The 20,379-nt window shown below is 45.9% G+C and overlaps 7 protein-coding genes across 7 annotated transcripts; 5 read left to right on the plus strand and 2 right to left on the minus strand.

Annotated features, from left to right (window-relative positions):
- Positions 1 to 282: 282 nt before the first annotated feature.
- AOL_s00081g334 (uncharacterized protein) lies at positions 283 to 2,951 on the plus strand (the record flags this gene model as incomplete). The annotated part of the gene is made up of 9 exons (XM_011125151.1): positions 283 to 330; positions 387 to 474; positions 539 to 609; positions 674 to 909; positions 972 to 1,515; positions 1,566 to 2,165; positions 2,223 to 2,510; positions 2,573 to 2,818; positions 2,883 to 2,951. The coding sequence occupies 9 exons, from the start codon at positions 283 to 285 to the stop codon at positions 2,949 to 2,951; spliced, it is 2,190 nt and encodes a 729-aa protein (XP_011123453.1).
- A 709-nt stretch (positions 2,952 to 3,660) lies between these two features.
- Positions 3,661 to 5,193, plus strand: AOL_s00081g335 (uncharacterized protein; the record flags this gene model as incomplete). Its single annotated transcript, XM_011125152.1, has 3 exons — positions 3,661 to 3,804; positions 3,883 to 3,992; positions 4,068 to 5,193. The coding sequence occupies 3 exons, from the start codon at positions 3,661 to 3,663 to the stop codon at positions 5,191 to 5,193; spliced, it is 1,380 nt and encodes a 459-aa protein (XP_011123454.1).
- Positions 5,194 to 5,917: 724 nt separating this feature from the next.
- On the plus strand, positions 5,918 to 7,436 carry AOL_s00081g336 (uncharacterized protein; the record flags this gene model as incomplete). Its single annotated transcript, XM_011125153.1, has 3 exons — positions 5,918 to 6,061; positions 6,127 to 6,894; positions 6,972 to 7,436. 3 exons carry the CDS (start codon positions 5,918 to 5,920, stop codon positions 7,434 to 7,436), a joined length of 1,377 nt encoding a protein of 458 aa, XP_011123455.1.
- Positions 7,437 to 11,905: 4,469 nt separating this feature from the next.
- Positions 11,906 to 13,792, plus strand: AOL_s00081g337 (uncharacterized protein; the record flags this gene model as incomplete). Its single annotated transcript, XM_011125154.1, has 2 exons — positions 11,906 to 12,013; positions 12,128 to 13,792. 2 exons carry the CDS (start codon positions 11,906 to 11,908, stop codon positions 13,790 to 13,792), a joined length of 1,773 nt encoding a protein of 590 aa, XP_011123456.1.
- Positions 13,793 to 14,120: 328 nt separating this feature from the next.
- On the minus strand, positions 14,121 to 17,356 carry AOL_s00081g338 (uncharacterized protein; the record flags this gene model as incomplete). The annotated part of the gene is made up of 11 exons (XM_011125155.1): positions 14,121 to 14,325; positions 15,092 to 15,203; positions 15,305 to 15,321; positions 15,407 to 15,455; positions 15,587 to 15,657; positions 15,732 to 15,773; positions 15,852 to 16,233; positions 16,299 to 16,315; positions 16,393 to 16,423; positions 16,489 to 16,507; positions 16,598 to 17,356. The coding sequence occupies 11 exons, from the start codon at positions 17,354 to 17,356 to the stop codon at positions 14,121 to 14,123; spliced, it is 1,704 nt and encodes a 567-aa protein (XP_011123457.1).
- Positions 17,357 to 18,025: 669 nt separating this feature from the next.
- AOL_s00081g339 (uncharacterized protein) lies at positions 18,026 to 19,319 on the minus strand (the record flags this gene model as incomplete). Its single annotated transcript, XM_011125156.1, has 6 exons — positions 18,026 to 18,080; positions 18,140 to 18,438; positions 18,512 to 18,582; positions 18,818 to 18,908; positions 18,964 to 19,176; positions 19,230 to 19,319. The coding sequence occupies 6 exons, from the start codon at positions 19,317 to 19,319 to the stop codon at positions 18,026 to 18,028; spliced, it is 819 nt and encodes a 272-aa protein (XP_011123458.1).
- An 82-nt stretch (positions 19,320 to 19,401) lies between these two features.
- Positions 19,402 to 20,274, plus strand: AOL_s00081g340 (uncharacterized protein; the record flags this gene model as incomplete). Its single annotated transcript, XM_011125157.1, has 1 exon — positions 19,402 to 20,274. One exon carries the CDS (start codon positions 19,402 to 19,404, stop codon positions 20,272 to 20,274), a length of 873 nt encoding a protein of 290 aa, XP_011123459.1.
- Between the last annotated feature and the right edge of the window lie 105 nt (positions 20,275 to 20,379).

The raw sequence follows: 20,379 nt of genomic DNA on the forward strand, positions 1-20,379 counted from the left end.
TTCTTTGTTCTACCAAAAAAAAAAGGAGCGCCATCGCTTTTCTGGAGAATTTCTATGAGTCATTGAGGTTTCTGTTAACTCTACGCGGTTGTCGGGAATAAAAGCCTTCTCATTGTTTTTCAGGTGGTCGAGACATCGTAGACGAATTTAAATCTCCATCCAACACACTTCAATTCAAACGTTCTCTTTGCATTGTTCTCCTCTATCGACGGCTTACCCTCTGCTTCACTCAATTGGTTCTTACCCCGGAAAATACACACATACACACATACACATAACAAGATGGAAGGTCTTAAAGCTGCATTCGCAAAGTGCAAGGCCGAAGGCAGAGTTCGTTCTTCCTAGGAAGGTCGCAATCAATATCCATGACTAACGCCAACTGCTAGAATGCCTTGGTCGCCTACGTTACCGCTGGATACCCTACCGTCGAACTTTCGGTCCCTATCCTCCAGGCTTTACAGGCCGGAGGTGCCGGTATGATATCCCGGGACTCAATTGCTGTTGTGTATACACCTTGGCTCATAGTGTTATCGCATAGACGTTATTGAACTTGGTTTGCCATTCACCGACCCAATTGGCGATGGCCCGACAATCCAAGGCTCCAATACCGTATGTTCCTTTACATCTGCCTTATTTAAGGAATTCCGTGCTGACTATCTTGCCGTAATGTTAGATCGCCTTACAAAACAATGTCAACGTTCCTACCGTCCTTAGCATTACGAAACAAGCCCGAGCCGCTGGAGTCACGGTACCAATCGTCATGATGGGATACTATAACCCCATGCTCATCTACGGCGAGGAGAGGTTAATAAAGGATTGTGCTGAAGCAGGTATCAATGGCTTCATCGTGGTTGATCTGCCGCCAGAGACGGAGGCTCTGCAGTTCAGAGATCACTGCGTTAAGGGAGGGTATGTTATGCTGGTTACCATTTCATTGGGAAATTTTTTACTGATTTGCTATGAACATACAGTTTGAGTTACGTCCCACTTGTAGCACCCTCGACCTCAGAGGCCAGGTTGAGGAAGCTCTGCAGCATCGCAGACAGTTTCATTTACTTGGTTTCTCGTATGGGTGTTACTGGCGCCACCGGTAAGCTTAATGATGACCTACCAGATTTAATCAAGAGGGTCAAACAAGCTTCTGGAAATAAGCCAATCGCTGTCGGGTTCGGTGTGAGCACCCGAGCACACTTCCAGCTTGTTGGCGCCGCCGCCGAAGGTGTAGTTATCGGCAGTCAGATCGTGAATGTCATTCGCGAAAATCCAGGAAATGAGACTTTGGCTCTTAGGAAATACCTGTACGAAGTCCTCGGAAGATCGGATTTGGGTGACCTTTCGAAACCAAATGGCGAGAATGTTACCTTTGCGAACGGAGAGAATAGAGCTGTTGATGGGTCGAAGGTTACGGTCGACGGTGTCATCAGAGAGGGCCCGTATGGTACCGAGCCCGGTCTTGCCGACCAGATCGAAGCGCTCAACATGGAACACCCACCCCACCCCGAGGCAAGATATTCTGTTACGAACTCTCTTTTTTTTTGGCTAGTGACTTATATAATGAATTCTAGATTCTTCCCTCGAAAATCGGCGAATTCGGTGGCCAATACGTTCCTGAAAGCTTGATGGATTGTCTTATTGAGCTTGAAAGGGGATTTGACGAAGCCGTCAAGGACCCTGAATTCTGGAAAGAATTCGAATCCTACTACCCTTACATGGGTAGACCAGGGCATTTACATCTTGCACCAAGGCTCACTGAGCACGCTGGTGGTGCCGATATCTATCTCAAGCGTGAGGATCTGAACCATACTGGATCCCATAAGATAAATAATGCCCTTGGTCAAATGCTCCTTGCTAAACGTTTGGGCAAAACGAGAGTTATTGCCGAAACAGGAGCTGGCCAGCATGGTGTTGCTACTGCCACTGTAGCTGCCAAGTTTGGAATGAAGTGCACTGTCTACATGGGCGCTGAGGACTGCAGAAGACAAGCTTTGAATGTCTTTAGAATGAAGTTGCTCGGTGCTGAGGTCATTGCCGTTGAGGCTGGTACAAGAACCTTGCGAGACGCTGTCAACGAGGCCCTAAGAGCCTGGGTTGTGGATCTTGATAGTACACATTATATTATCGGGTCTGCTATCGGGCCACATCCTTTCCCCACGATTGTCAGAACCGTAAGTTATGCCCTTTACCTAACCAACAAGGAGAATCGAGGCTAACAGAGGGAATAGTTCCAAAGCGTTATTGGTCGTGAGACTAGGGAGGGTATGATTAAACTTACTGGCAGACTCCCAGACGCTGTCGTCGCTTGCGTCGGTGGCGGCAGTAACTGTGTCGGCATGTTCTACCCATTCCAGGATGATAAGGAGGTCCAACTTTTGGGAGTTGAAGCGGGTGGTCATGGTGTAGATACCATGATGCACAGCGCCACTTTGGTAGCTGGACAGAAGGGTGTCTTGCATGGTGTTCGAACTTATATTTTGCAAGACGAACACGGGCAGGTTCTCGACACTCACTCCGTAAGCGAATTATTCCATTTTGTTGTTCCTTTTCATAAAATACAAATACTGACTCGAGATAGGTTTCCGCTGGATTGGATTATCCCGGAGTGGGTCCACAACTCTCGCAATGGAAGGATGATGGAAGAGCAGAGTTCATTGCCGCAAATGACGAGGATGCATTCGAGGGCTTTAGAAGATTGTCACAGACTGAAGGCATCATTCCAGCTCTTGAATCTTCCCACGCTGTTTGGGGAGCTATGGAACTGGCAAAGAAGCTAGGCAAGGGAAAGAATATTGTCATCTGTTTGTCAGGAAGAGGTGATAAAGTAAGTCGTAACTTCTACAGATCCCATATCCAAGACCCATTACTAATTTTTAATTTTTTTTCAGGATGTCCAAAGCGTCGCCGAAGAATTGCCAAATCTTGGTCCTAAGATTGGATGGGACCTCAGGTTCTAATTGGTGAAAATCGCCAATTGCGGCTTCACTTATCCATCTTAGGTGTATATATAAAATCATGCATGTGATACTCCAGCATTTGACGATAAAGTGTGCCACCATGTAGCTATACCAACTATAGACATTTTTCTAAGGAAAACTCAAAGAATTATATTGAAATATCTTGGGGGTAGCCCGAAACCAGGAACCCATCCAATGCACAAGCAATCCGTACGTAGAAATTATGAGTCATTCAAAGCCGCATATCCGAACATCTGTGGAGTTCCGATATCGATATCTTGATACCTATTTTGGTGTTGTAATTATGATTTCCCTCGCCAATGCATACAGGGAGTCTCGGGGATCCTCCAGGGCCACCCATGGACCATAGGAAAAATCTGCAGGGCATCTCATAGTTTTACCCGGCCTAGCGTATCGGCGCCGCGGCCGGAGTAGCTTGGTTTCCATTGCGGGTTTTTCAGGGCGCAACAACAAACATTCGCTGCCTTTGCCCTTAGCTCGATAAGCAACCAACGACCGGCTTCTTAACATGAGAGTATTAGTCACAGTTGATTCTGCGTCATCAATTCTGTTTCGTCGATTGCTGTTCTTTAGGGTCGCGGAGGTTACTTGAATATCTTTTCGTTCGAGTTGATATACCTTCTCTTTTTTTCTTCCATTTTATTTGATCAATTGATCTAGTTTGAGGCTCTCAACAAAATACTCAACAATGGCGGCCCTCCGATTCTCCATATCTACGAAGCGCGCCGTCGGAAGGTTGGCTACGGCTGCTCCTCGAGTTCAATTGACCAGGACCATCGTCAGACCTGCGAGTACAGCTTCACAAGCAGCTCAATCGGCTGGATCTGGAGCTGTAAGTTATATCTTGTGACATTTTATGCATACACATACATAAACTCAACAAACGCTAATCTCGAGATTTCTATAACAGACCTCAGCTCAATTGGATGCCAAAGATGTTATCGCCAAAGAAGCAAACTACATGGTTGCAACATACTCCCGGCCGAATATCATGTTCGAAAGGGGAGAAGGTTCTTATTTGTATGAATAGTCTTCAATATCAGTATCGGATGTTTACGGAAGCGTGGTATGCTAATATACAAATTATCATAATAGATGGGACACAAACAATAAGAAATACCTCGACTTCACCGCCGGTATCGCCGTCAACTCCCTCGGCCACGCAGACAAAGGCGTCACCAGCGTTCTCGCCGAACAATCCCAAAAACTCATCCACGTTTGCAACCTCTACCACAATCCCTGGACCGGCGAACTTTCCCGTCTAATCATTGATACCACCCGAGCTTCCGGCGCCATGACCGATGCATCCCGGGTATTCATCTGTAACTCTGGTAGCGAAGCTAACGAAGCCGCTATCAAGTTCGCTCGAAAAGTTGGGAAGTCTAGCGGTAACGAAAAGAAAATCGGATTCGTATCGTTTCATAATTCTTTCCATGGACGTACGATGGGGTCTTTGAGTGCTACGCCTAATGTTAAGTATCAGAAACCATTCGGACCTATGGTTCCTGGGTTTTCGTACGGAAATCTTAATGATGTAGCTGCGATTCCGGAGTTGGTTACCGAGGAGACCTGTGGTGTGATCGTGGAGCCGATCCAGGGTGAAGGGGGTATTCATATTGCCACTGAAGAGTTCTTGGTGGCGTTGAAGAAGAGGTGTCAGGAAGTTGGGGCGGTGTTGATATATGATGAGATTCAATGCGGGTTAGGAAGAACCGGGGAGCTGTGGGCTCATGGCGCTTTGCCAAAGGAAGCACATCCTGATATTATGACTACGGCGAAGGCACTGGGGAATGGAGTCCCCATCGGAGCTACGATTGTGACGGAACAAGTTGCTGAGAAGATTGTTATTGGAGATCATGGGACAACATTTGGTGGGAATCCGTTGGCGGCGAGGGTTGCGCATCATGTATTAGGAAGGTTGTCGTCGAAGGAGATGTTGAAGGAGATTCAAAGGAAAGGAGAGGTTTTCAAGACACAATTGGAGAAGCTTAAGGAGAAATACCCTGGTTTGATATCAGAGATCAGAGGGAGGGGGTTGATTATTGGAGTACAGTTGACGAAGGATCCGGCGGAGATTGTCACGGAGTGTAGGGATAAGGGATTATTGATCTTGACGGCGGGGAAGAATACGTTGAGGATTGTGCCGCCGTATATTATCACGGATGAGCAGATTCATCAGGGACTAGATATTTTGGAGGGTATTTTGGCGAAGTCTGCGTAAGGGGGCTTAGGGAATGAAATAGAGTATAAAGTATATATTGGCATTGTAATTTACGGGTTTTAGATAGGTGGTCTTGGAGCGGTATGAGTCGGATTCTGGCGATAAAATAATCATGTTTGAAATATAAGCATACGTATTGGCTTTTCGCTTGTACGACTATAATAATGCGACTTCAAGTCGCTGGGACTAGTTAGTGAGACCAACGGCTTCTCCTCATTCCACAGCTTTTATATATCAATTCCGAAGAAATAATTTGAGGGTGTATAAATGTGTGAAGTACTTTGCTGTCCAGCAGTAGAGCAATCTGAGCGATTCATGGGATATTTGCAACTATTGAGGACAAAGAATAGTACCCTTTCTAGTATCTATGCCTCACATACGATATCTGATATTAAGATTACGGTTTCTAATTTTGAAACCCTCTCTGACATGAACTATTGTATTGGATTAGTAACTAGTCCTGTTAGTCCTGAGTGCTTATAACCAAGTACCAGCACTCAGAGCTGCTGTTGGAGACGGGGGGAGCTAGTGGGTAGTTATGTAAGAAGTATTTTGTGTTGCAGCTCCATCTCCAACGTCACACAAGAAAAGAAAAAAGGTTGATGCAAACGCTCGACGCGTTCTTCGCAACTTCGTCTTCCATTCACTCACCGAACAAAAAAAAAACTTTCTTACACATTCCCATCGCATTCAACTACCGTCACTACCCACAAACTACTACAAAATGGTCAACATCAGTGAGGTCCGGGGTAACTCCCGTGAGACCAGAACCGCGGCGCATACTCATATCAAGGGCCTTGGTCTCCGTTCCGATGGAACATCTGAAAAGGTCGCAGGAGGGTTCGTAGGGCAAGAAAAGGCCCGAGAGGTATGGTTACAAGCTCTATCTTTTCCTTACCGAACTGCTCTGACCCGTTTTGCGATTGGTTATAGGCACTAGGCATCGTTGTCGATCTCATTAAATCGAAAAGCATGGCCGGAAACGCCGTTCTCCTCGCCGGTGGACCTGGAACCGGAAAAACTGCACTCGCGTTAGCAGTCTCACAAGAACTTGGAACCAAAGTCCCTTTCAGACCGATAGTTGGCAGCGAAATCTTTTCGACAGAGGTCAAGAAGACAGAAGCTTTGATGGAGAACTTTAGACGAGCGATTGGATTACGAGTTAGGGAAACGAAGGAGGTTTACGAGGGAGAAGTCACAGAGTTGACACCAGAGGAGGCTGACAATCCGTTGGGAGGATACGGCAAGACCATTTCGAGCGTGATTGTGGGACTGAAATCCGCGCGAGGAACAAAGAGGTTGAGGCTGGACCCCTCCGTCTTCGAAAGCGTTCAGAAGGAAAGAGTCGCCGTAGGAGATGTTGTTTACATTGAAGCAAACACTGGGGCGGTGAAGAGGGTCGGGAGATCCGACGCATATGCCACTGAATACGATCTAGAGGCCGAAGAATACGTTCCGATTCCTAAAGGAGAGGTTCACAAGAAAAAGGAAATCGTACAAGATGTTACTTTGCATGATCTCGATGTTGCCAATGCGAGGCCACAAGGCGGACAGGACATTATGAGCATGATGGGCCAATTGATGAAGCCGAAGAAGACAGAAATCACAGACAAGTTACGGCAGGAAATTAACAAGGTAGTTAACAAATACATCGACCAGGGCATTGCGGAACTCGTTCCTGGCGTTCTCTTTATTGATGAGGTAAGTGCTTCCAAATAAAGCATTTTCTGCACGACCGAAGCGCCGGGTTCTAATATGCGGTGTGCTACTATTTCTAGGTCCACATGCTTGATATTGAGTGCTTTACGTACCTCAACCGTGCCCTTGAATCGTCGATTTCGCCTATCGTCATCCTCGCTTCCAATAGAGGCATGTCTAACATTCGCGGCACGGAAGACATCGTATCCGCCCACGGGATCCCACCAGATCTGTTAGATCGTTTGCTCATCATCCAAACTTTGCCCTACAACGCCGAGGAAATCAAGACAATTATCAAATTGAGAGCTAAGACCGAAGGAATCAACATATCTGACGCGGCTCTCGAGATCATTTCACAACATGGCGTTAACTCCAGCTTGAGGTATGCTCTACAGCTGCTCACACCAGCATGGATTCTGGCCAAGGTCGCCAGTAAGCAAGAAGTCACGGAACTTGAAGTGCAGGAATGCGAAGATCTCTTCATCGACGTGAAACGCAGCGCTAAAATCGTTGCCGGCGCGCAACCGAACAGCTTTATCTCTTGAAGAAGTGGGACGGACGGCAAAGACGAAAGGAATTTTTGCATATCGAATGCATCTTATTTTTATCGTGATGCGGGGTAATGCTGACGAATTAATGCTCTGTTCATTATTATTATTTATTATTTTTTCCTTCTTTCCTATATCTCGCACAAAATTCTGCACGGGTTGGAGTTTTTTTTTGTGTACTGCAGAGGAACATGTTTATGCGAATCGATGTGGAGGAGGCTCTGTAAGCGCTGCGGGCTTTCCTTACCGGCTGCTTGCAGGGAAAAGCACTGTTGCGGCTGTACATACATAGTCGGAATTTCCTTTCCGTTTCGCCATTTAGACCGAGGCATCCTAATAGAAAGAAATCGTCCAGTGTTCCTTCGTTGTTTCAGTATTTCATAGAGAATGGCGGGGCTGTGGCGGTGGGGATGCCGTTTGCATTAACATCTAGAAGCGAATTTGACGGGAAGCAAAAGCTTAGCCTCCTGACCGTGAGGCCGGAGCCATTTCCTATGAATGATGGAGGGTGGGGATCCACGAGAAAGAAAGCGGTAAGTGAGAAAGAGGCGAAGTGGTTTCTCGTGGGAAGACACCAACGCCATGGTCCAGGGACCAGTGTGATATCACGGCCTGCTGAAGCGAGAATCTGGGGGGGCACACCAGATATACGAGGTTGAATCCGAATGTTCTTATTTGTCTGTAGGCTGCAAGGTGTCAGACATGTCCCCAATCTCGGGACAGACACACCATCACTACCCACCATCCACCATCCACCATCCACCCGTTCAAGGGACCCAAGAGATTGATTACATACTTGTTGTGTCGGCGTTGGAAAAGCTGCATATGGTAGCAATCAACTGGGGGCTTCCTTGGCCAATTAACAGGAACATGATCATTTTGGGATTGGTACAGTGCCTAGGTAGGTAGGTACCTCCCATGGCATGATCTAAAGTTAGTAACTTTGTCGGCGGCAAAGAAGCTGTTGAAGCTAACCCAACATCAACACCAAAAGTCAGAGTCGTCTGTGCCGCATCGATACAGCGCGCGGGATTCACCGCCTCAGCACCGCTGACCCTAACTAACTTAACATGTGCAAAAGCTGAGGAATCGGGGGGGTTTAACATATCACAAAAAGCTTAAAGGATAAAAAACAATGAAAAATGAAAGAAAGAAAAAAACGAGAAAAAATGAAAAAAAAATGAAATACAACTGGCGAGCTAAGCAAGCCGAGCAGTCTGTTAACGGACAGACCGAGGGAAAAATCACTCAGTCAAGCCCGAAATTGTAGCAACGTTGGAGAAACCGGATATGACAAGTCCCAGGAACTCGGAACTGGAGGGACCGATGATATGCCAGGATCGATCTGGATTCTTGACCGGCAACGCAAACCCCAATAATCACCGCCATTAATATTGCCATTACCAACATTGCATTGGTTGATGGTTGCGGTTAGGTCAGTTGGCCTCCTCAGGATTAGGAGCTAGAGGGGTAAATAAGTGGTATGTATGTATGTCTGTATGTATGTTCTATAACAGCCATTGGCCGCGGCTTCTGCATATCGATATCACACCGTCACAACCGGATGAAAGATGTGGGTTTCGATAGCCCTGTGGCGGAGTTAACACCAGCGGCTCTGTTTTATTGCAAGTTGTCGTCGTCGTCGTCTTAATTCTGTCGTCTTTTGTCTTTCGTCTGCCGTCCCTGCCGTCCCTGCCTATTCGTCTTACTAACTAACTAATTAGCTAGCTGCAGCTGGTTCGATAACAAAATGTTGGATATGAATTCGCAATTGATATCGGAACGTTCCCACGTGGTTCGCTATATGTTGCAATACGAACGGCGATTCTTGAAACATGTGTATTTTGCTGCATCTTCTTGACACAACATTTTCAAAATTCAAAAAGAAAAACCCTGGATCTTAGAAGCAAAACGGACTTGCTTGCATTCCAGGGGACCCCCTGACCTCGGGCTTGCATTTGAGAGCTAATAGATCCAAACCAGTCGAGAAGAGCTTGCAGCCAGTCCTGCAAGATGACCTGGAGCGTACCATATTCCCACTCTCGCAGGGGGTATCATATGTTCCTATCTACACAACTTGATTCCGAAAAATCCTGATCATATTCGACCCATGTCTACAAAAGGCAAGCTCAAACATGAACAGGTGAGCTCGATGCGCAGTTTGAGAGCCCTTCTTCGTATCCAACTTCCTGCAATCCAGTGTGAAGGGCACGGTTAGCCCTACCAAGATGCAACCGTGCGGCACAGCAACTAGTGCTAACGTTCTAACAGCCAGTTTAGGTTTCTAGAAATTAATATGATATATCGTGCTGCAATGCACACTTGCATGAACAGCTATTGGACGACTGTATACGCTCCGAGTATCACATTACTCGTTTGCCATCCCAAGTTTTTTTTTTTTTCTTTGTTTTTGAAATTCCAATGATGCAGGCTTAATGGGGGGGAGTGGATGCTTGGAAGAATTTCTCGGTCTATATCTCCCTGTTGAGGGTGCGTCTCGATCCACTTTTTGGTTAATTTACCGACAGTTTGGTACCGACTGGCCTAGCGCGAGACCGCGAGGACTATGTATAACAGGTAACCGTTTTCAGGTTGGCCGGAATCAATTTTACTGCCAGTTGGAATATCTTCCCAATTGCCTAGTTGTCTTGAGAAATATACGGGTTTTAGCCTGGGAGCAAAACTTAGTGCTCCGCCTACGAGACATCCACCTCAGATCAGGCATCGCCTCCCCCAAAACTTACTAAACTTTTAATCGCCCTTTCATTAAGCACTTACCGCGTATTAGTTCGTCTATTCGACTGCGGTATATCATCTGAAATCTTGGAAGAAAAAAAGCAAGAAATCTTGACAATCCGCTTCTGCCAAAGGCTAGAAATTATTTTTCGGATGGAGGTTCAAACGTTCTCGTGACCGCTATACACCCACACACCCTCACAAATTTATCCAACTTGAACGCTGTTGTTTCGGCCCAAACGTCCTAAATTCGAATGCAGGTGTGAGCGAAGCCAAAAGATCTTATCAGCCGCGCAGAACGGCACCAAGACGTTTATAGCGTTAAACATAGTGGTCAGAACGTCAGGGCCATGCCGCCTTGCACTTGGTGTGGAGATACATATTTATATGTATGCACAAGACCCAAACCGTTATAGCTACTTATACGATTTGCCGTTCGATGACCCGTCTGTTTCGAATCCAACCCAGCTTGGTTTCTCCGGAATACAAGCTACGACTACAGGCTATTCTGTCTAACACAACCCTACCAAGGTCTTAAGGTGCACCTCGATCGACCAGGCCAGGATATTGGTAGCTGCAGCTATAGCTTCCAAGTTCGACCATTTTGAGGCGGTTATAGCCAGTCTAACCTAGGGATTGTCTTGAATACCTAGTGAGTTCCCTCGCCTACTTCTACGTTTTGGATATCTCCCCGGCCCCTTCAGTCAAGTGGATAGAAGACGTGGCGTCACTGTGCCTTGACGCGGCACAGCACCTGCCCTATCCTAGTGCTATACAGCTGTGTACCACTGTAGAAAATAGAAGAAAACAGTTAACTTACATTACTTTACTGTCTTGGGATGACAGTTCTTGGATTCTTACTGACCTGTAAAGGCTTAACATCCAGACTCGAGCTCGCACTTACTTTGTGGTGTCTCGCAAAAACAAAGGTACATGGCACAAGTCGTCGAGAATACAATCGTATTGTTCTATATACGAAGGCTGCGGCTTGCCTGCTCCTTTTGTCCCGTTTGTGACCTGAAAGCAAAGAAAAAGGCCCAATTTACCCACTTCCTAGATCTCTACTAGAGCCAGGTTTTTTTTCTTTCCTTTGCCTCGATATTCCCAGATATACTGCCCTTTGCCATATTACAAACCTACTCGATATCAGATTACTTTCCTTCGTGTTAGATACACTGCCTCAGTTTCTTCTTCTCTCTGCTTTACTTCTTTCCCCTTGAATGCAAGTTTTATTACTATTATTACTCTCAGATGGGCTATATATTCACTCGGTTGTTCGATAATTCTCACAAGAATTTTACTATACCCCCTTCAGAATATATCAGTCACAATCAATCGCACGACATCCGACTCCAGGAATACTATAAGTTCCCAAAACCCTATCGACCGCCGCCATTCGCGAATGGAATGCCACCTAGAAGCATACAACCGAAAGGGGTATCAGAATCTCAAATGTCTTCATCTCACTCAAGTACACCTCCGGCGCACATTTGTCTATGTCAGCCAACGCCGAAGATTCCACGGCCTAGAAATGGTAAACTGCGAGCTCCTCTATCCCGAACTTCAGTTCGAACAAACAACCCCTGCATATTGCCTGTTGTGATACTTTTTTCTACTACCCTGGGGAGACCCAGTCGATCTAATGAAGGAGCGCTAACCCGGGTTTCAATGTTGGATTTTTGTTTCCAACAGCATTTATCTTGTTCCGCCAACATCATCATTCCGCTGTCATGGCTCAGAACCCTGGCAAATCGAATCCTGCAATCTCGAAGATTATCGGCGACATGTGGAAAAATGCAACCGAGGACACACGGAAAGAATGGCAGAACCATGCTGACGTAAGTGCATCCGTGCTCAATGGAGCTCGTCGCTCTATAACATTCTTCGTATCTTCTTGCATAGACTTGATTTAAAGCATTCATGAGCTGACTCGATTGATTCTACCGTACTAGGAAGAAAAACGGCAACATATGGCTAGATACCCGGACTATCGGTACCAGCCTCGGAGGTCGAACAAAAAGGGAAACAATGCCTCTTCTCGAAGCCCCAATGACTCGACCGGCGAACCTTCTCGGTGTTCGAGATGTGGTGGCAGAACTGGTGCCTATTCGATAACGGATTCGTATCCTATTCTGCCCATTCCAACAGTTACGGCACCTTCCATGCCTGGGGGACCATCGAGAAGTGGGTCTATACACGGCTTACTCGGCCCATCATCGTCACCGTTTGGTCGACAACCTAGTCCAGGAGAACACAAACGGAAACGAAGCGATGAAGTGGGTTACCACCATGGAGCAGAAGCTCTATTACAACTTGGCTCGCATGAACGAGACTATCCATCAAGAAGTATGGCTCCTCCCACCTCCACCTCCACTACTATCACCAGTACCACAAAACCTCCAGATCCACCAGAAAGAGACAAAGTAATGGATACAAGCCCACCGCGGTCCTTGAAGAGGAGACGGATAGGTAAAACAATTACTATCAAAGATGAAAAAGATGCACAAAACGAAATACCTCCTACAAGTTCTAGCAACCTTAAAGTTAACACAATTACATCTCGGACAGCTACTTCCCCAGCTATGAGCTACCAAAGTGACCTCCCGCTTGCAGGGGACCGACGTGCCTCCGACCCAGCAAACTATCGCCAATTCCAACAACGACATGAAACGTCATCGTTCTCCACGGATTATCTGGAGCCTCACCACTACTCCAGCCCACAGATGCATATGCAGCAAAGAAATCCAACAGCGACAGACCGTCAGCAGCCAACAACCTCAACACCAACATTGCCGGGTGTCGAAAAAATCCAACAAATACAACGAATCACAAGACCGTTATCGAATCGATCCCTCGCCGCTGCCGGTGGCCCCGGCCAATCACCAATGCTATCTTCAGCAATGGGAAGGACATTCTTGATATCAGTCGAAGTAGGAGATAGTAGACTAGCCGCCGAGCTCTCGTTCATTCTCCATTCCGAACTTTTGGAACGATTTAGAACTGTTGTAGTCCACCAACTTATGGATATTACCGAATGGCGACAGTTCTTACAACATCCTAGCGCTTCGGGTCCCGAGGATTTGGCGTCAGATTACCTTCGTGCCGTTGCTGCGGCCAGACGACAGTTTGAGGCTATAGTTGTGAATGCTGCGGTTGCTTATGAACAAGGTAGTAGCGGGGGGCCATCTTCCGGCTCTTCTGCGCCTTCAGTTGCTTCGCCGTGGGATCAACGGGACCACAGACAACCGCTAGGCCCCCCAGGAGCGCAGTTTCGATCACCGCAGCCTATTATATCGATTTTGCAACAGTATATACTTACACATTCAGCGACTGCTAGAAGACGGCTCTCTCCAAATGGAAATGTGAGCCCTGTCTATACTTCGGAATGGTGTATTGATGTTTGGCGAGGGAGTCCTCGGCCTAATGTTACCATAACCGTAAGGTCTGATGATCCTATGGGTCCAGTCCAAGTTGAAGATCCAGCCCTTGGGTTGATCAGTATTCCACCTCCAACTGGGAACCCAAGCTTAGGCGGGAAACCATGGAAGTCTCAGATAATTAGAAGGTTAGCGTTTGAGATTACTGAATTCATTACAAGCCGGTACGGTAGCATTTGATTTTGATTATATTCGGTTTTTTTTCTTTTTATCCTTTGATGGCGACTTTCATTCTTTCATTCTTTCTTTAAAAAAAAAACTGTTTCTTTGGATTCTATCAATTTTGTGTTATTCAATATGGTCTATAATTTATTCATTCTTTACGGCTTATAGATGGGGTCAGGTTGTCATGTATATATTTAGTTCAGTTTCTATACAGCATCAACGAACGCTACGCGCTCAATTATTGTAAAAACCAATATCATGAGAAATAATCATTTAATTCTCCCCGCACCTCCTATCATTTTTCGTATCCCCTTTTTTCTATCCAATATATCAAATATCCTGCTCAAACCTCCCCCGCGCCATCTTCTTCATAAGCCTCCTCATCAACCCTAGTCCCCAGATCTATATCCTCCAAGAACTTCTTCCCTATAAGCCTCTCAGGCAAGTACTCCTGTTTCACAATCCCGTCCACATAATTTGGTGGATACTTGTATTCTTTCCCATAACCCAAAGTTTTCATTAACATAGTTGGAGCGTTGCGTAGGTGGCTGAGTATTTTCAAAATAAAAATGTTCACAAAAAGGTTGTTTTTTTCTTTCCCAAAAGGTGACAATTGCGGCAAAGCAAAAGTCAGAAAAAACATTGTGTCATTTCTTTATGTTAGTAATTGTCTAAGAAAAAATAAAAAAATAAAAAAAATAAAAAAAAGGCTGATCAATAAGGGGAACAAGGAGGGAGGGGTTTGAAGGTGTGGGTTGAGAACGGGAGAGGGAAAAGGATGCCACACGAATTGGAAAAATGGGGTAAATCGATTCGAGATGATAAGATGACCGGGTTAAGGCGCCCGAAGCTATCCTATGATATGTTTTTACTTATTCTTTTCTTCTTTTCTTTTTCACTTTTTTCCATTTCGTTTCTTTCTTTCTTTCTTTCTTTTTTATTTTTCGTCTTGTCTTTCATGGGCTTGCAAGGGAAGGGGTTGGGGTTTAAGCATCTTGTGGGCAGGTTGCGCAACTGCCTAAGCTAATCCGTAGACGCTAAGTGGACCAATACAAAGCACTAGCTATGATTCCCTGTGCTGTGCCGTATCGTCGCAAATTTTGGGGTCCAAAAAAAAAGAGAGAGAGAGAGAAAGAGAATAGACCCGCATACTATGAGATGAGAAACAAAACATATTTAGGCAGCAGGGCCGACGAAGAGGGGTTTCGAACAATGCAAGAAGGAGAAAAAAAAACCAAGAGCGACAGAAAAGGGTATAATGTTGTTCGGAAATGCGATTTCAACAAGGTAGGGAAAGGTAATGTTAGTACGTACAGAGGGATTGGGGCACTCGCAGCCTCTGGATCGGATTGCAGGAGCGCCAACACATTGTTAAGACCCCGGTATGCTCGGGTCGATTTCTTTGCGAGACATAGCGCCACGGTACCTAAGCAAAGGGGTGTAATAGAGGGCTCTGTTAGGACCGCCTCAACCAAAACGCCATGTATTGTTCTTGTTCTTTGTGGGAGGGAGGGATCATGGTATTACAATGGGCGAGGTTGATTCTGTTATGAGAAGGTCAGCCCAATTGGTTTTTTTTAGACACATCGCGTGGTTGCACAAGCTTGCAACGTCAAGGCGGTAAATTACCTCGCTTCAGGCATTCCAACGTTTTGAACGGCAAAATGCGTTGCCGTGGCTAGCGGCAGTAAGGTGTCTTGGAATCAAAAAAATTGATTGAAACCTGTCAATTGAAATCGATCGAAATCGTGGAATCCATGCATGATACTCGAAACCGAATATGATTGCGAATTTGCGAATGAAACTTACTATCTGCCAATCCGATGTCTTCACTAGCCATAACCATCATCCGGCGGGATATGAATAACGGGTCTTCGCCACTTGATTCAGAACGTTAAGTCAAGGTCTCATCCAGGATCAGATGCAAATTCTCACGACAACAAAGGGAGCTTACCTCTCGATCATTCGGCCGAGGTAATATAACGCTGCATCTGGGCTGTGAGGGGGGGTTTTAGTTAGTATTGTATTTCTATAGTTCGCAATTGTCGTTCTAAATTAAGAATATTATTCTTACTCGTTACCCCGCACGCTTTTGTGAAATGCGGAAATCGTATCATAATGACCGTCCCCTTGCCTGTCATAAACTAGTGTCTTTGTTAACGCTTTCTTGAGATCTTCTTGCGTAAACCCTTGATTTGATCCGGTTTGGTGTTGGGATGCAAGCTGGATTGATATTTCCAAAAGGTTTAACGCCGTTCTAGCATCACCAGAAGCGAATTCGGCAAGGTACGTTAACAATTTATCGTCCAATAGCGGCGGGATGTCACTTTGTTCCAGAAACTCTGTTGACAGAGCCCGGTTTAAGATCTTGAGGGTGGATTCTGTGGTTAGAGGTTTCAATGTGAAAACCCGGCAGCGGGACAATAGTGCGGATTGAACTTTGAACGACGGGTTTTCTTCAAACAATTGTGTGTCAACAATGGCCGTTTATGGTAGTGTACTAGTCAAATTATAGCCTTACCAGTTGTAGCCCCGATCCTGAAGTCAGGCCACCAAGATGTCAATATCCACATCAAAAATTTGATCAGTCCGCGTATATCAATCTGAGTACTCACAAAATGACTTGACCACTTTCAACTGGCGCCACTAGAATTGCGAACCCATGTTAGCCCTTCAGCTCGACAAAAGCATGGCTGAACTATTAAACTTACAAAAGACATCTTGTTGTGTCTAACTTAAAAATCTTCATTAGCCTCCAATATTCGCTTTGACCATGCATGGGACCAATAGCCAAATCTTATGTGACAAATGCAACATTACCTTTGTAAACCTGTGGATCTCATCGATAAACAATATTGTCTTCCTTCCTAGTAAGCCTAGCTCGCTTTTCGCTTGTTCGAAAATCTTCTTGCAATCTGCAATATTATTGGTCGTCCCAGATAGCTCCACAAACCGAGCTTTGGTACTTGCAGCTATCGTTCTAGCGATAGTGGTCTTACCGCAACCAGGACCACCCCAAAGAATCATACTCTTAATAGAATCAGACTCTATCATTCGGCGGAGGATACCACCAGGACCAACGAGGTCTTGACCAAATATGTTGTTAAGAGTATTCGGCCGAACACGCTCAGCTAGCGGCATCGCTGAGCGAGCAGGGTTGGTTTTTTGACGTTTGGCTGCTGGCGTATCCGGATCCGCCGTCACATCGTCTCCGAATGATTTAGTGAAAACAGTGCCTCCACCACTCGAATCTGATTTTTTGGCATCGTGGCTCGTCCCTTGAAATGGTAGAGAGAATGTCCTTTTTTGTTGAGATTGTTGTGACTGTTTGGAAGCTGGCGACGAAACTAGCCAATCTTTGCCTCCCGCTGGACTTGGGGTTATTGTAGAACGTCCAGAATTTGCAGATAAAGACGGTGCAGACGGTGCAGACGCCTTATTCTTAGTCAAAGTAAAGAATCCGGAAGCAGAAGTTTCAGACACATTTTGTTCCTCAGGACATCCCTCATCCAAATGTCGGTTTATGGATGAAAGAGCGATATCACGGTTGCAGACGGGACAGCTTATGCGTTGGGACATAGTTGGATCTGATGTTTGCCAGGAATATTTAATGGCTTTTGAGAAGTCCGTTAAGATCCTAACTCGGAAGCCTTTTTAAATTTAGAAATCCGAGATCGAGCTTTTTTTCTTGCAGCTTTGAACGTGGTAAATGGATGGAAATTAAAGACGCGTTCAGGAGAAAGTTGTATTTTTATTAGGAAATGTGTTGCATGTAGTGGCGAATATTAGTCATCACAAATTGGCTTATTGATGCGATTCTAGTCTGTTAGATATTCTCATCTCATCCCGTATCTCTTGCACTATCGGATTTCTTTTCTTTTCTTTTACGATTGGAGAGTTATTTGGTTCAGCTGTTCCCCGGCATCCGCCTGCTTAGGGAACCACAGATTGAGATTCTTTTCATTAAGAAACAGAAATGATCTCAACAAATTATACGCCGTTTGGAATCCGTATAGACACATAAAAAGGAAGCGACATGAGATATAGTAATAAAAAAAGGGAACACACAGAGAAAGGAGGATGAAAAATCGTAGGTGTTCTTATGGAATGCTGCGTATGTATAGACGTAGGAGCATGTGGACGTGGGTGAGAGAGACCAGCAATGTGATATTACAGAGTCATAATATAAGGCGGTAAGGAGTATGAGATAAACAGTCGAGGGAGAAAAATGAGGTGGCATTAAATAATTTACTGGGTAGCTGCTGGGGGAGCACCACCACGTCCACGGCCGAATCCGCCACGGCTATAATGCGTGTTAGCTTCTATATCTTCGGAATGGATATATGGACTTTGGAAACCTACAATTCTGGCTTGAATTCACCTGGAGCACCACCCTCCTTGTCCCGTCTTCGGTAACCGTCACGGTCACCACGGTCACCACCTCTCCTCTCTCGTCGGTCATCACCACCCATCATTCCGCGTGGTGGAGCGGTGCTTCGCTGCTGCTTAACGTGGGTAGCTGGAACAATCTCGCTTGGGAGGTGTAGCCATTCACGGAGGTAGTCGAGACCAGCTGGGGTGAGGGTGTAGTAGTAGTATTGCCAGGAGAACTGGGTCTTGAGGTAGCCACGGGAGGTGAGCGACTGGCAAGCCTTGATGACCTGTTTATCGAATCAGGTTAGACTTTATGTTCCCTCGGTAGATTGGAGCTAGATTTGCGAGCAGGTTACTAACAAAGAGGTTCTTGACGTCGAGCTCAGTGTGCTTAGGAAGGTTGTAGTCCTTCTTAGCGACCATCACACCCTCTGTATATTGGAAATTCCAGTCAGTATTTTCCTTAAAATTATTTCCCAATTCCAACAGAATCCTAGCCCAATTCTTCCATAAGATAGCCTTCAATATGTCGTGAATTCTTATTTTAATTGTCGTTCAAACAGTGTCGTTGACAGGCTGCCACCAATCCTACAATTCTAATCTTCATATCCAATTCCTCCTCCCAAGTAGTTCCAGCAGAATATCGACGGAAGGGGTATTTCTCACCTCGGAAGAGGTACTCGTGAATCTTCTTGCGATCCGCCTTTGGAATAAGCCTGCATTGACCATCATCATCAGCACTTCCACCTTTAACTAACTATCTCCAAAAATTCGCAACCGTCGACGATGCTTCGAAGTCGGAAAAAACGTACATCTTGAATGGCTGGGTATGGAACCGTGTCGACTATGAGTTCGGGAAGGTCGGAGAGTTCGGGTGTCGTTTCGACGATTGGCAGGATTTGATGATGTCGATGTTGAAGTTGCTGCTGCTTGCTTTCGACTATCCTCGTTTGCACACACAACTCTGCCGCCAAGACACTTCCAATTTTCGATTTGGCGGAAGGGGTTTGTGCCCTCAACACAACCTAGCCTAATTAGGAAGTATAATTAAATCAAACTAATATTTCCTCTTTAAGACTAGCAATAATCTCAGCCTCCTTTTGGCAAGATTCAACATCAAGTCATCGCCACCTCGCCCAGGCCCCGGTCCTCCTCCGTCTAAGATCATCAACCTTCAAACCATTCCATTTCACCAACATCATCTACGCGTATTAACAACGAACTATCACCACGTACGCTGCTTAGAAGCCATGGCGACCACAAATATCCTCATCGAGACCTTCTCCGGTCTCGGCCTCCCCTCCACCCTATCCCTGCCTCTCCCGTCAGCCTCCTCGATATCCAACGTCTTCTCCTCCCTCGACGCATATCTCCCACCTGTTACGACACCCCTTCGCCTTACCACTACGAAGGGAGCAATTCTCTCTCCTACATCTAGAACTCCACTTTCATCTCTTCTCAACGATCTCACAGATGACTTCCTCACTCTCCGCCTTACGGCGCCACTTCCCGGCGGTAAGGGTGGTTTCGGTTCCCAGCTTCGTGCTGCTGGTGGACGTATGTCCTCGCGAAAACGCAAGGGACAAGAGAACAGCGACAGTTGTAGAAACTTAGATGGAAGAAGGTTAAGAACCGTCAAAGAGGCAAAGGCGCTTGCACAATATCTTGAGACAAAGCCGGATATGGACAAGAAGGAACGCGATAAAAGGAAAGAAAGGTGGGGGAAGGTCATCGAGGCCGCCGATGAGAAGATAAGAGGTGGTGGAAATGTCAACCAGAGATTCGACGACGCGAAGTGGTTGGAGGAGAAGGACGAGGGGAGAGATAAGGCTAGAGAGGCGGTTCTAAGAGCCATGAAAGCAAATTCTAGTGCCGCTAGAGTACCAAGCCCATCCGGTCAGAGCTCCACAAGCGAGGATTTGGAAGGCAGCGACGACGAGAAAAACAACAGTTCCGAGGAATCCTCGAAGTCAAGTGAAGACGAGAAGGTTCTACCACCTACCAAGAAGGTCAAGGTACAACCAAAGAAAATTTTCGGGTTCGACGAAGATGATGACTTTCTGTCGTCAAGTGACGAAGAGGAGGAAGAGGAGGTCTCTGGCAAAGGAAAGGCTAGAGCATGAACGCTATTATTACAATTTCCCTCTACGCCCTGCAACTTGTTCACTTTCTATATTTGTTGGATTTTCGAGGTGTTGGTTCGCATGAATAGGTTTATTTTGGGAAGC

This window comes from Orbilia oligospora (assembly GCF_000225545.1).
Source record: "Orbilia oligospora ATCC 24927 unplaced genomic scaffold scaffold00081, whole genome shotgun sequence".
In the NCBI taxonomy this organism is placed as follows: Eukaryota; Fungi; Ascomycota; class Orbiliomycetes; order Orbiliales; family Orbiliaceae; genus Orbilia; species Orbilia oligospora.